Raw genomic sequence first — 14,378 nt, 5'->3', positions numbered from 1 at the left:
CAGCATAATTACCGTGTTTTGCTTTGGTAAGGCAGTAGCGATAGAATGGTGCCAGTGAGTGTGCATTTGGCAAATAGGTTCTTCACTGATCGATGTATCATTTTCTGTTAAATTCAGTCCGGCTTAGAGATCAGACATCTCAGTACCAATGTACTCAATGTACTCATTGTAAGCAATTTACAGTAGAATACTCTTCATACCAACAGGCACTGAACCCATCATGGATAAACCTGTATGTCATTGCAGAACTGAGTATTACTCAGCAGTCATAGTTACTCCCTCCATGGTGACTATGAATTGTTACCGTAAAATGTAAGCAGAATGCATAACGTGGTGTTTGAGTAACAGAAAACCAAAAGGTTACAGTTCCCAAGCCCCAGTACGGAAATTACTGCTACATAAATCTACGTTATAAACTATCTCACTTTGCGGGAACTGCTGCTTCGTTATTATTTTTACGATTTTATTTTATTTACACAATCTCTTGAAGTGAAATGTGCTACAACTGGGTATTTTTGCTGGGATGTAATAAGTTAAAAACCTGGGTGATTTCAGATAAGAAAATTAAAATCCATGACATTATCAGAGATCCACAGCGGCGTTCCAGGCTCCCCGTTCCCGGTTCTGTGCTTTCTGTCCTCACACCACGTGCACTTCTCTGCCGTGAGCTGAGTCTCAGCAGCAGGGGGATGCCGGCTAGGCCAAGGCCGCCCCACACGCTCCGCTCCCATCATCCCCCCCATAAACGGTCTTTGCCGCATCCTCGGGTTTTCAATCCCCGGCAATCTGCTCCTTGCCGTCCGCTCTTCAATCCCCCCTCAAGCCGTCCGCCTCGTTTCCCGTCACATTGGCTGTCTGACGAGACCTCGGCCTCTAAAGCAGTTTCTATCCACAATCCCTTTTTTCAGTATTTTCCCGAATCCCCTGAAATCTTGCTTCACTCATTAGTGTCCCTTCCGGCATTCACTCCTCACTCTCATCTGCTATTTTTACGTGCCCACCCGGGCCAGGACCCAGTAGCCCCTCATCCAATAATCTCATTGTTTGGTTGCTCATTAAAAACAGCCAAATTCATGCTTCATGCCCCTCTCTACTTCCAGGTCAAATTCACCCTCCCTTCATATCAGCTATTCTCAGCCCTGTCTTCTTCTCCAAGAAAAAAAAAACAATATTTAGGCAAATATAACATAGAAAAATCTCTTTGCATTCACCTTGTCGTTATTTTATTGACCTTTGATATCTAATTGCAAATTGTGCTATGCCTTGTTTTTCTAACTAAAGCAGATTGTAGCATTATTTATCTAGCGCTCACCCTGACTGCCTTCCAGAGGGGGTTGAAGCTGAGAAATGTGTCGTACAAACACGGTTTACCCACACAGGCTAATTAGTATGGCACTTCCGCAATATGAATATTTTAACATCCTGTAATCAAGACACCAGCCAAAATGGAAAACTAGCAAAATGTGCTCTCGATATTGCTATGGGAATATAGCGCTATAAGTATGTCGAGCAATTACAGTGGCTCTTGGCTCTTGTTAAATCTTATAATAATATGCTTTGTTTGCGGTGTAGCGGAGCAGAGATCCAATCACCTATGAAAGCAGTCAGACTGCTGATGATATTCAGGTGCTGGACCAGAGACACCTACCTCTATCTTGAGTTCTGAATGTAGGCGAGGGGTTTCCCATCTTCTCCTATCCTGCCTTAAGCTATCCAGCAAAACATACCTTAAGAACAGCTGTCAGACCAGTTGCTTGAGCATCCCTTTGGTGATGTTAGCGATGGAGCAGATCTGGCAGTGTTATTATTGTTATTGAGGTTGTGTCACGGTGTGACACCTATCAATTTACAATCACTAGAGAGCTATGCATTGTTGTTGTTGTCACTATTATTATCACACAGTTGGCCTTTCAGTGCCTGTAGCTTCCATGTGGCCTTTAGGAGTCGTGGTTTTGCCATAAGGCCTGTACACTGCACCAGTTAAATTTTGCCAAATGGTCAGCCATGCTTTGCTGGGCTATGCCACAGTCGGGTATACTGATGGGCTGGTGACACTCAAGTCAATTAAAAAATCTATCCTTCTGAATAATTTGCATGATAAAGCACGATTCCTCACAGGCTAATTGCAAAGCATACAATTAGTTCTATTGAATAACTTATCACCTGTAGGTCACTTAACATCATCATGAATAATGAACAAGAACAAAGTTTTTTTGTTAAATAAGTTAATGCTTAAACTTAAGTTAAGTTAAATTAATGTGGCACAGTATATACACATTTGTGAATTGCATCAGTTAATGTAGTCAGTGTGCAGTCCTTGCACAGGTGTTCCAATAGGTCTTTGTGTTCATGTTCAGTAAAGAATATGATTACCAAAAGCAGGAACCATTCTATATTTGGAGGACAGTGTCAAAGGTCATCAGGATATTTGACAAGCATAGTATCGACAGTAGCTCCAGATAAATTACTTTCCAACCTGGGTTTATAGGTACAAGCCTGTTTCACTCAATTTCCCCCTTGACTGTAACTATCTTTCTAATGAATACTGCAGATGCTGGTGTGGTCCGTTAATCCCTGAAACACATAATGACAATCTAGCCCATAAATTCATGTCGAAACAGTGGTCAATTTCTAATGTCTTGTTTCTTCTTCTGTGTCAATGGCCAAGAATAGTCACCGTCTGTTCATATGCTCACATTAGTTATTGAAGCAACATGTCGATAGAAGTATATTTAATCACTTAAACACACAGCGATGAAGGGTACGGTCACTGCCATGCGTTCGTATAGAGCAGAGCAGAAGGGTTCCTCTAAACACTTATTGTGTGTTAAAGGGGACCCATTAAATAATCTCTCATTGTGTCCAAGTGAAAGCAATAGATTATAAGAATATAAGCAGCTTGTTTGACCTTCTCAAACTGGTCAATAAGGACGGACCATGCAGATGGTGTTGTTGCCATGGATAACATCTGCACAATCTTTCCTGTTTGAACGATTGGCAACTATAGATTCTATGTGGAGCTCATAAATTAAACCCACTACCAAGGCTGGCAGATTCAATGTAGTTTTATGGGGCATCCCTGGGAAGGACAGCAGCCCTCTCTAGTTAGATGCGTGACACGGTCTGCTTGGGGGGGTCAGGTGTGTAAGGGCAGAGGGACCTGTTTCAACTCGGACTGCTGGAGACCAGGACTCAGCCCAAGAGAAGCAAAACTGCAACTTTGCTGGGCCGCGTTGGTCCATCTGACCTACTTTGTCCGGACTCATTGAGGAATGTTTATAAATAAATGAAGAAAATGTCCTATATGCAAATAAATAAAACATAATCACAATATTTAGAATCAATATCTCAGTCCATACTTTAGAAGGTCAGGAAATATCAATAAATTTCCCTGCAGAATAATAGCCTTGCTTCCAAGTTGACAACAATCAAAAAATTGCTTATTTTCTTGTATTATTATTAGTATTCCATTGTAAAGTTTTTCAGAAATGCATTTCTTTTGCCCTCGTCATTTTTGAGGTGGGTTTCCGGCTCGTCACAGTGTGTGTAAAAATGTCGCCGTCGCATGGATGTGAGGAGCACGGTTCCCTGCCCCGGGCCGAGTTCCCGCGTCCTGCCGGAATTCACTCCTTCTGGCCCCGTTTCTGCTTCGCTCTGCCTTCATCCTCCAAGACGACACCTGCCAAGGCTGGGATAAAGGCAGCTTTGAATGATGTTACTTCTTGCTAATTGAAGAAGACATCAGATAAATCTGTGCTTATCCTTGCTACCAACTCGATGGAGGCCATCTTCTCAGGTAAAACCATCGGTCTGCTTCTCTCTATGGGGCTCTGCCCTGTCTGAGGGATGTGACGTGAACAGATTACAGTAAGAGCTAACTGACAGGTAATGCTTCTACTATCTTGGTCACCGTAAAGCTACATTTGTCGTTACTCCTACCTCTGTGGATAGAGCAAGACTGGGATTCGAACTCTGGCTTCTTTTCAGCTAACAAGAAAAACTATTACCATCTTAGATAAGATGAATGGATTTATGCAATATTACAGCCAGGCCCCAGGTTAAGAACGTCCAACTTACGGACGTCTCGTACTTATGAACAGACCTCCATAAGGCCGATTATATAAAAAAAACTCAAGATAAATACAATGGTTTGTAATAACAAACACATGCGATACTTTGTGACGCTCGTGAAAATATTGCATGGCTTCGACGGTTTGTCGGCTTCAGGTACAGCACAGTACCAGATGTAATTACAATTATTATTACTCTATAATACTAATTATTACAATGTACTTTTTGGCTTACTTATAAATTCAACTTAAACACAGACTTAGGGAACGGATCTCGTTCTTAAGCTGGGGACTACCGGTAATCTACAGACATATCACAGCTGATATTCCGATTTTTATGCAAAGTCTTCCTGTGTAGAAAGCATATATGAATTTAAAAGATATTGTGCTGCTTTTTGTTCATATAGCTTTGATGCCAGTGAACGATTTACATCTCTCATGATTGTCTTGTAATAGTGCCTATGTATCATTTTTGCAAACTGTATCCAATCACGACGCACATTTCCGTCTCTGTAAAAGCAGTACCTGGTCCTTGCATATCGAATTGTTAAACAAGATGGTTGTTTTCCTTTGAAGGATGACTCTGGTCCTACCTCACCCAAATCCACAATGCCGAGCAGATAAACATCATATTAATAGAGCAGAATAAAGTGGAAATGTGACGTTGTTATAACTGCTTGTTCATGGATCATGACAGAATTGCCTCTGTTAAGGATCCCACAGAATTTGCAGCACCTTTGACGCTACAGTGTATTATGACCCAGATTTTGTAAAAAGCAATATAAATAACCATTCAAAATATTATGAGTACCTTAACTGGGTCAGAGAGAGCATATTTCTGAAAATAGTCAAGGTCATTACAGAAAAAAGGGGGTTTTGTTTTAGGTCAAAATCGTAAAATGAATTCATAAATTCAAGTGGTTTAACTCTGTTTAGTTTGAATAACTTTTATTGTCAAACGCACGTTGAACTCCACCTGGGTCAGTAGGGACATCGTTATTATTTCTGTGAGCTATGCTCACTAATCGAGTATAGCTAAATTCAGCCATTTTATATTTAAGGTCAGCTGTGAATGACACCAGTGCCATGTGACTTCTTTTCCTTGTTCCTTTAAAATGCACAATGAAATCTGAGGTCTACAGAGTCATGGTGACAAACATAGAACACACTGCCTAAAGTATTATCCCTGAGCATGCTGAGCTACTTGTAAGAACCTGGGCATGCCAGGCTGTTGATAAGAACCTGAGCACACCAGGCTGCTTGTCAGAACCTGAGCACATCGGGCCGCTCATAAGAACCTGCACATGCCAGGCTGCTGATAAGAACCTGAGCACACCAGGCTGCTTGTGAAATCCAGAGCACCCCAGGCTGCTTGTAAAAACCTGAGCCCTCTGGACCACTCATAAGATCCTGAGCACACCAGACTGCTTGTAAAAACCTGAGCACACCAGGCTACTCGTAAAAACCTGAGCACACCAGGCTGCTCGTAAAAACCTGAGCACACCAGGCTGCTTGTTAGGACCTGAGTATGCCAGGCTGCTTGTAAGAACCTGAGCACACCAGGCTGCTCAAAAAACCTGAGCATATTGGGCCGCTCGTAAGAACCTGCACGTGCCAGGCCGCTCGTAAGAACCTGAGGACTGCCAGTGACCCACAGAACCTGGAAGCCTCAGGTGGTGAAGCAAAACAAACTAAATATCTTAGCCACCTGCTATGAGGAAACTTTGATAACCCATCAAACACCAATTTCTGACTGCCAATCAGCACTTTGATTATTATGAACAACCAATCAGAAGGCAGCTATCATAATAGTGTAGCTCATTTGTGTGTTCAGTCAAGATCTGCTATGAATTAGTAAGTGACCTTTACATGTGATACTTAAGTGATGTGCAATTATACAAAGGTTAAGAGCAGGCTTCACGAAACGTGAAGGGGGCAGTACCAAGTCCAGGAGGGGGCAAGAGTGGCAGTTACTGGTTGATGATGTATAAAATAAAACTCAGCATTTGTTTTTAAACTGCATCTCTACTGGGAGCTGATGAAAGAAAATGTGATTCTGTTTTTTGTGTCACTTCAAAGCCTGGTAATATTTGGTAAACAGACTTAGTTATGGTTTATGTTTGACTTTTCTTTAACGTACAAATCATAACAAGGTTCCTTATTTCTCCCTTAGGTAACCAGCAACACAATTACAGCCATCTGGATCTTACTGTTCTGACACCTAAAATCGGTAAGGAGACCAGCACAGGAGAATTAGATACACCTTCAGATCAGATTGTCCTGCGCCATTTGGGTGATTCTGTAGTAAAGGATTTTAGACAAATGATAATGACACTTTGCAATGTATCCCAGTCCCCCCCCAAAAATTTCCATTGGTTCTCCGTGACAGAACACAACTGTGATTGTAGTAGTTCACAGAGCTGCATGAATATAAAGAATGATACCCAGTGACCCTGAATAGGATAAGCGGTCAAGGAAAATGGATGGATGGATGGATGGACATGAATGCTAATGTTTTTGTGTGTGGATTGGCTGGTTTCACAGATACGGGCCCCAGTTAGAGTTACCCAATACCATTTCACCAGCAAGACCTATCACAAACAAATCCTCCAAGAAGGGCTCTTATGGCCAAACCTGACTCATGGAAAATTATCAAGCTTTGATCTATATAATCTATTAACTTTGTCTTTCAAAAAGTACCATAAAAACACATCTGCAACATTAGAGGTCATACCTATCCGATTTGTTTTTAGATAAAAGAAGAAAACAGCAGAATATTCTTTCCTCTAATATTTTCTCACAAGTTTTCCCTTTGGGTGTCCCACCCCCCCCCCCCCCCCGACAATAATCAGGACACGCCCATTGCTGTACCCTCATCCACATCTTCCGAAAACATTTTTCTGCGCTAATTGTTTCTGTTACCCAAAAATTGGGGTTTAAGGTCTTCTTCAATTATCTTTGACAAAGGAGCGGTTTCATTTAAAAAAAAAAAAAAAAAAAAAAAAAAAAAAAAAAAGCATAAATTACTGTTAATATTAATTCACAATAGCAACCATTTAGCAGACTTGGATCATTTCAAGCATCTTAAAGATGGCTAATACTGATTAATACTAATGCCCCTGTTTCTAACAATAGCAAGGTGACCCGGCAGCTATTAATGTTCATATGTTAATATGGTTGTTGGTAGTTAAATCAGGTTCTGCTTATTTTATCTGGCATATTACTTTTCTTGATCCATATTTTGCCTGTTATCGTCTTAACGTCATACAATATGTAACCTTTCTCAAAATCGCGAAGGACCTCCACTGATACCTCGTCAAAGTTTTTTTTTTTATTTACTAGAAGGTCAGAGTAGAATTCAGATCATTCTTTTTCTGAGGTTCTCATGATGCAGCAGCAGGACTTGAGATACGAACAAGCATTTCTTGAGTGGGAATTCTAGGTAAATTGCACACTTTGACTGATGTTTGACTAAATAAATGCTTAATGTCATGGCTCACTCACATCGCTGAAAATTCCTGGTCACAGTGAAATGTTCTTACAGAAGTAAAATTCCTATTATATATAGAACATTAGTCTATAAAGTATTTTGGGGATTGTTCCTGGTAGTTTTCAAACAACTTGAGCAAGACTCCAATTTGCATTCACTAATCTGAAAAATAAGATCTGACACTTTGGGAATACCTTTTTTTTTTGGAAAACAAAATGTTTGGTGTTTTGTATTTGCACACATATGGGAAAACCTTTTATCATTGACTTGACTGATGATCCCGCAGAACAGTAATGAACATGCACTCTTTGTTGATGCGTAAATTCCTCTTTTTGTACTTGTGCCAGTCTCTCTAACGCATCAATGGCCTGTTGAACAGTTGATTTTGTGGGGGTAGATCTCGCTGCTTGCTGCAGATAACTCAGATGACCTGTTTTTTAAACTTGCCAGCAAGGCCCTTCAAGGCTCTGTTGGGCCTCCTTCTACTCCATCTCCAACCTCCTGAAGGCACAAGCCTCTTGAGAGTGTTGGAGGGTGGAGTTTGCGGCCCCAAGCCACGGGAGAAACCATGGCGGCCAGTGGATGACCCTCAAGCGTCACCAGCCCCAGAATGTCGCTCCATGCTGGGATGTCAGACTGGTTTCTGCATAAAATGTGACTGTCTGTTGATTTATTCCTTGTCATGATCTTCTGCTCTGCTCCCTCTCCACAGAGAAACCACGGCTGAACAGGATTCTTACCTCACAGACCGAGCCCTACGATCTCTCCTTCTCCCGCTCCTTCCAAAACCTCGCCCATTCGCCCCCCTCCTTCGAGATGCCGATGAAATCCGACTTAAGTAAATATTCTTCACTCAAGACTTTAAGTCGGTGTTCTTTGATTAAATATGCCGCAATCTCTTCCCCACTGGCTATGCCCTGAGGAGAAAGATCATTGCCTTACTTAATGAATGAACACACAAGGCCATAGTTCAACGTCCTACGTGTTTGGCCAGAAAAGCATCACAGCCCAATCTGTAAGAAACTGTAAGAAAATATCAAATTGAACTGAAACCTCCACAAGCCTGTTCAGGGTAACCAGTTGGAAGATGACTGCATGAAATATTACAGGTACTACTTAAAATGACCAGCAGCATCTCACCTATCAGAAGTGCATAATACTATCTATCCACAGCAGTAAGTGGCTTAAGTGAGGATTTCTTACTACCAGTCAAACAATCCCTTTACCCCCAAAAGCATACGAATCAGGCGAATAAGGACAGCTACACAGCTTCAAAAAAACCAACAACGGCCTGCAGGAAAATCGCCAAAACCCAACACTGTGTTTTTTTGCTAAATTTAATACATATTGTACTTCTCTCTTGTTCAGAGGGCTTTCAGCTAATGGTCCCTTCAAGGACATTATAAATTGCCTTGTTTTAAACCTTTCAATGGAGCCCACGAGATTTGGAACCCTCAAATTACCAACTGCTAACTAGTTAAAATGGCAAACTTATTCTGAACATGCAGTCCTAAATATCTTTCAATTGGTAAGCTACAAAAAAGGGACTCATCATTTTATTTGCTCTTAAATTATCTCTGAAGACATTAAAAAGCCAAAACTTTAGTATATGTACTATTTTATCTCATGCACTCCAAAACAGTTTCATTTCATTTCACACATTTTACTCACAAATTCTTTTTAATCTGTCAATAATAAGGTAAATAGGTTCCAAACATTGTTCCCATTGTTGTGTTTCCAGATTAGGGGATTATAAAAGTTTAAATACAATTCTTGTTTGTTGACAATCCATCTCTGTGCCTAATCATTCACAGTCAACAGGATGTTGTTTAAAGTCTTGATTCTGATACCCAGAATATGAGAAGTTATTTGTTTTTTAAAAGAGATTTTCCCCCATGTATAACTAAAGACTAGACATTTTACACATCTGATCATGGACTAAACGGCTACACCCTGTGCTACACCCTGTGCTACACGCTGCGATACACCCTGCGCTACAACCTGCGCTACACCTCTACACCCTCCTCTACACCCTGCGATACACCCTGCGCTACACCCTCCTCTACACCCTGCGATACACCCTCCACTACACCCTGCGATACACCCTGCGATACACCCTCCGCTACACCCTGCGCTACACCCTGTGATACACCCTCCTCTACACCCTGCGCTACACCCTGCGATACACCCTGTGCTACACCCTGCTCTACACCCTGTGCTACACCATTCTTCAACATGTAAGAGTAGAGAAAAATTAAGTATTTAAAACCATGATAAGACAGTACTAAGAAATGTTTCTTGACCTTATGCTATGTCCCTCCACACAGGTGACAAGGACTTAGATGACTACTATCCACGGAAGCACCATTTACCAGAGCTGCCACCGCGAGGAATGCTGCCTCTGCACATGGACCAGCAGGTGGCGCCCCCGAGGCAGCGCCCTCGCCGCGTGCAGCGCGCCATGTCCCAGGACCACGTGCTGTCACCCGAGAGGGCACCCCCACGCGACTACGGCCTCCCGTCTTTCACCCTCTCCCCTTACCACGGCCGCATCCTGTCAGAGGAGCAGCTACTGTCAGCTGAGCGTCTCCAATCCCAGGATCCCCTGCTCTCCCCTGAGAAGATGCTGACTCTGCGTCGCCACGGCCACCGGGACAAGGTCATGTCCCGCGCCATGTCCCACGCCGACATGCTCATGCCCACCACGCCCGTCATGGACCGGCACGTGAAAAAGATACATTTAGAACCCACTCCCTCTATCGATACGTACAACACCCTGACGGTGAACCAGTGCACCTCCAAGAGGCAGGCCTTCGCCTCACGACGGACGCACACGGTGGATCACCTGCAATACATCCCCGGCCACCATCACCACTACCAACGCACCGCCAGCAAGACAGAGGTGACCGTCTGAGATTACGGAGGCGGGAGCAGGGGTTGGAGGGCGTCGGTGAGGAGTACGATTGCCAGGAGTAGCACCCTGGTGCGTCTCCTGGGTGCCACAATCTCATTGGCCAAGTATGTCTCACACTTCCAAAGGTCAGACATGCTAAAACTAACCGACAATAAAATGCATTATTTTTTCAGCACCAGCTTTCCGGTTTATCGCACGAATAAAAAATGAAATAAAGCAGTTTTTTTGACGAAGGCTGCACCCTACACACTTAGGGTGTCTTACAAGGGCTTTAGAAGGCTGGCACGGGAAGAATGGTACAGCTCGTCTCTGTGGTTCACAGTGTGAGGAGTGATATCGTACCGACGCAGAACTAGCACCAAACGTATTAAACTACAAACAGGTGCACTTCACATACCTCCCGTCCGCCTCAACACACTCCATTTAAATAGCAGAATAGCTCAGTGGGTTAAAAAGCACAACCTATTGAACTTTTTTTTAAAGAAAAAAAAAATAAACTATTCTTTCAATTACTTTTCTCTCTCGATATTGGCCAGCACATATCCGCTAATAATTAGACAATTATGAAATAATTTCCTTCAGGCAGACGATTGTAAATAGGCTATATTAGCAGATGGTACGAGGGGTTTGGGATGAGGGGGTCACTAATGAAATGTGTTCTTCACAGATACTGACTGCAGTTTCCTACACAGCACAAAGCTTCATTAGAGGATAGTGGTGTGCGTGACGTGTAAAATGTTAAGAGACTGGGAAGCGGATGAACTGAGCCAACATCAAAGTACACCGTAGCGCAACATCTTAACACCTCTGCTAACAATTTTTTTTAATAATCACATTGTAACCATGCATCTCTTGTATGAAACACTGTAATGTATGTGCTTGGTTGGGACCACTGCGTTCATTTGTACATTTTGATAAGTCTGGTGTATATGAACTTAAAATCGAACTCGAAACGGAATAATTGCTGTCGTGAAATGGTCACATTTGTCGAAGCCGTCCTGTGTAACGATCGAAGAAAATGTCAACTCAATTAGCGTAGTGAAGAGAAGATTTAAACTGTGAGTAGTTTGTTCCGATGTTTTCATTACGAAGCAATGCCTTATCTCGTGGGATCTCATAAGCCAGTGGATTTTTTAGTCACGTGTTTCGTCCTTTCACGTTTTCATCGTTAATTTCCTAGACTTGCTTCTCATCTTCACTTTCCAGCTTTGAGAAATTACGTAAAGTTGTACCAGCAACATTTAGACAAAATAAGCGATATACCTCAGACTTTTTGGAAACGACTGATGTTAAGATGGTTTACGTTACGTGAAGTTGTGGGAGGGGGTATTTTAAACCCTTTAATATTTCTACAATTTTTTTAAATGTGGATTCATCCAAAATAGCGTTTGACATGCGTGGCCAAAACTACAACGTAATCTAATATTTTTCCAGAAAAGAACAGTTCTTAGCTTCAGTAAAAAAGAGATTACTGTATTATTTCTATAACATTTTGGGAACATGTTAATAAGCACTTGAAATTAGGATCTTTGAATATCCCCACATATTTCTGAGCCATTATGAATTATTATGTATGTATCTGCATTTGCAGACATGCAAATACACTGCAACAGTGACGTAAACCCAGTTAAGCCCGTGAGTATCATGGTGCTTCCTGCCTCGAATCAGTACGTCCCGATACCCCAAGCAGACATTCATATTCAGATCGGGGCCAGAAATCCGTAACTGTCAGCAAGAACTGATGACTTACGCAAAAGAGACGGAGGGAAAGACTGTGAATGTGTTTCGCGGATAATGAGCATCACTGGGCAGCACAGGCAGGCTGGTGCGATTTTGTGGCGTCATGAACTCTCTGCTCCTCGCGCTTAGTGTGCTACTAGTGATCATTTTAGATCCACACTTCTAAAGGGATTTGCTTTGTAGTTTTTTCACTTATTAGAACTTCTGTAGGAAGCACTCACTTGCATTAAAAAAAAACTTAATAGTACTGTAACAATTTTCCTTTGAGGACAATGCCTCCATTATGGGGTAACGTGATATGTTTGTGTTTAGGTCCACTTACAGACTCTGTGTTTATAGTAGTACTGATGACGAAGTATCTTTGTATCTGTGACTTTGCACAAATATGGGTTACTCATTGAACGAACTTCTACACGAGCTGCAAATTACTGTTTTTTTGCGATGTTCCTGCTCTGATTTACTCATAACAGTGCATTCTGTATATACCGTATAAAACCATAACCAATTTAGTAATCAGCCTATAAAGAACAACTTTTTTCCCAATTCTATCATTTATTTATGGATCAGAAATAAAGGAGATCAAGCTATTTCTGAAGTGAATTGTTAACTACCTGCAAAAAAGATTAAATAAACATGGACAAACTGCAGAACAATTTTACAAAGGTGTGTCGACCCTAAAATGCGCTGCCTTTCCATCTACTGCGGAAGAAAACGTGGATCGGCGGGGTTCATTTGGAACAAACGAACACATCATGGTAACTAAACTCCTTGGAACTAATGAGCGATGGCGAAATTCGACTGTATTTGCCGCATCGCAGATGGCGGATCACGGCGCTGCTGGACAGGAGCGTCAAGGTCCAGAGTCTCACCCGGCTGTGGAGAGCAACGCACTAAAGCAGGATATTTTAATATTGGATATTGGGATGAAACTTAAATGGAACGTCCTTCTATATCTACCAAAATGTTAGAATAACAATATTAATTGTTTCAGCAGGTAATTATGATGTCAGATATTGAAATAATTATGTCATATAATCCAATAGTCTTTTGAAGACTTGATGTCGTTTTTGCAAATAAAACCACGGTTCATATTACGCCTGGGTTTATGACCGGATGTGTTCCTTAACAGGGCAGAAGGTGCTTGATGTTAGGATTCAGCTTTTGTTTTCTGAGAGAAGTAGGCCTACCTGTTTTGTGATCGTACATAATTAAACTGGGCAACAACAGCGCAGGGCAAGCCGCTCCGTCGGCGGCTTTCTGCGAGAGCGTCACTGAACGTGTGCACAAACACGCCCTGCATTTCTTCACAGAGCTTCATAAACTCCATAAAGTTACACTTTTTTCCCATAAGTTGGAAGGAAATTAGATATTTATTTATTTGTTTGTTTGTTTGTTTGTTTACCAGCTAAAGCGACTCAGGTTAAGTATCTTGCTTAAATGCATGTACATAACAAAGAGATGGTTGATATAATTTTCACTGTGTGAGTAAACGATTTTATTGCTATTCACATCGTAAAGGGTTTTGCAGATAGAATCGCACATTTTACTTTCTTTGAAAAATGGCATTCTCGGGGAAAAAAAACCCTTTTCACACAGACAAAACATTTAATCTAGTCAAAGAGGAAGAGCTATCTCCGAGAAATATGTGCTGAAAGTGCTGGGTAAAGATACGAAGGGAAAACGATTCCGGTCCTCAAAGCAAACAGCGGCAGTTCGGACTAGAGGAAGCCGCCGCGACTCGGCTATTAATCACGGAAGATGACGCGGACGGAGGCTCCCGGACTCTCATTGGCAGTAACCAACCAAAGGCAAAACAGGAGGGGGTCTTTCTGTGACTCCATCAACCATTTATGATCATAAACAGGAATTGCAGTCTTACAGGTAGAAACGTCGCATCACTGGGGTCTGCCCTACGAATGGCATTAATTAACATTATTTTCAGTTACTACTCTTGTTAACACCTGAAGAAGTAGTTTAAGCCGCTTCAGAAGTTGAAAACTGACTGCTCAGCCAAAAAGATGACCATTGTCAGTGAATTGCTGAGAACAACAATGAAATTGCGATGGTATTCCCTGATTTAACAGGTCCAAGACAGGTAAACAACAATATGGTTAACTGGAACTAGTAGTTGCCTCATATAGATATACACTCTCAGAAAAGAGGG

At 41.9% G+C, this 14,378-nt stretch overlaps 1 protein-coding gene across 2 annotated transcripts in view; it reads left to right on the top strand.

Moving 5' to 3' along the window:
* Nucleotides 1-13,220, top strand: part of LOC111855935 (protein shisa-6) — a 39,331-nt gene extending 26,111 nt beyond the window's left edge. For both annotated transcript variants that reach the window (XM_023835453.2, XM_023835452.2), the window contains exons 6-8: nucleotides 6,244-6,300; nucleotides 8,273-8,398; nucleotides 9,888-13,220. In XM_023835453.2, the coding sequence (XP_023691221.1) occupies nucleotides 6,244-6,300; nucleotides 8,273-8,398; nucleotides 9,888-10,474 (770 nt within the window). In that variant the 3' untranslated portion in view covers nucleotides 10,475-13,220. The remainder of the gene's footprint in view (nucleotides 1-6,243; nucleotides 6,301-8,272; nucleotides 8,399-9,887) is intronic.
* Nucleotides 13,221-14,378: the final 1,158 nt, after the last annotated feature.

The sequence above is a fragment of the Paramormyrops kingsleyae genome, chromosome 22 (assembly GCF_048594095.1).
Source record: "Paramormyrops kingsleyae isolate MSU_618 chromosome 22, PKINGS_0.4, whole genome shotgun sequence".
Lineage (NCBI taxonomy): Eukaryota > Metazoa > Chordata > Actinopteri > Osteoglossiformes > Mormyridae > Paramormyrops > Paramormyrops kingsleyae.
The sequence above is the reverse complement of the archived record's forward strand: the minus strand, read 5'-3'. Positions and strand labels throughout refer to the sequence as shown.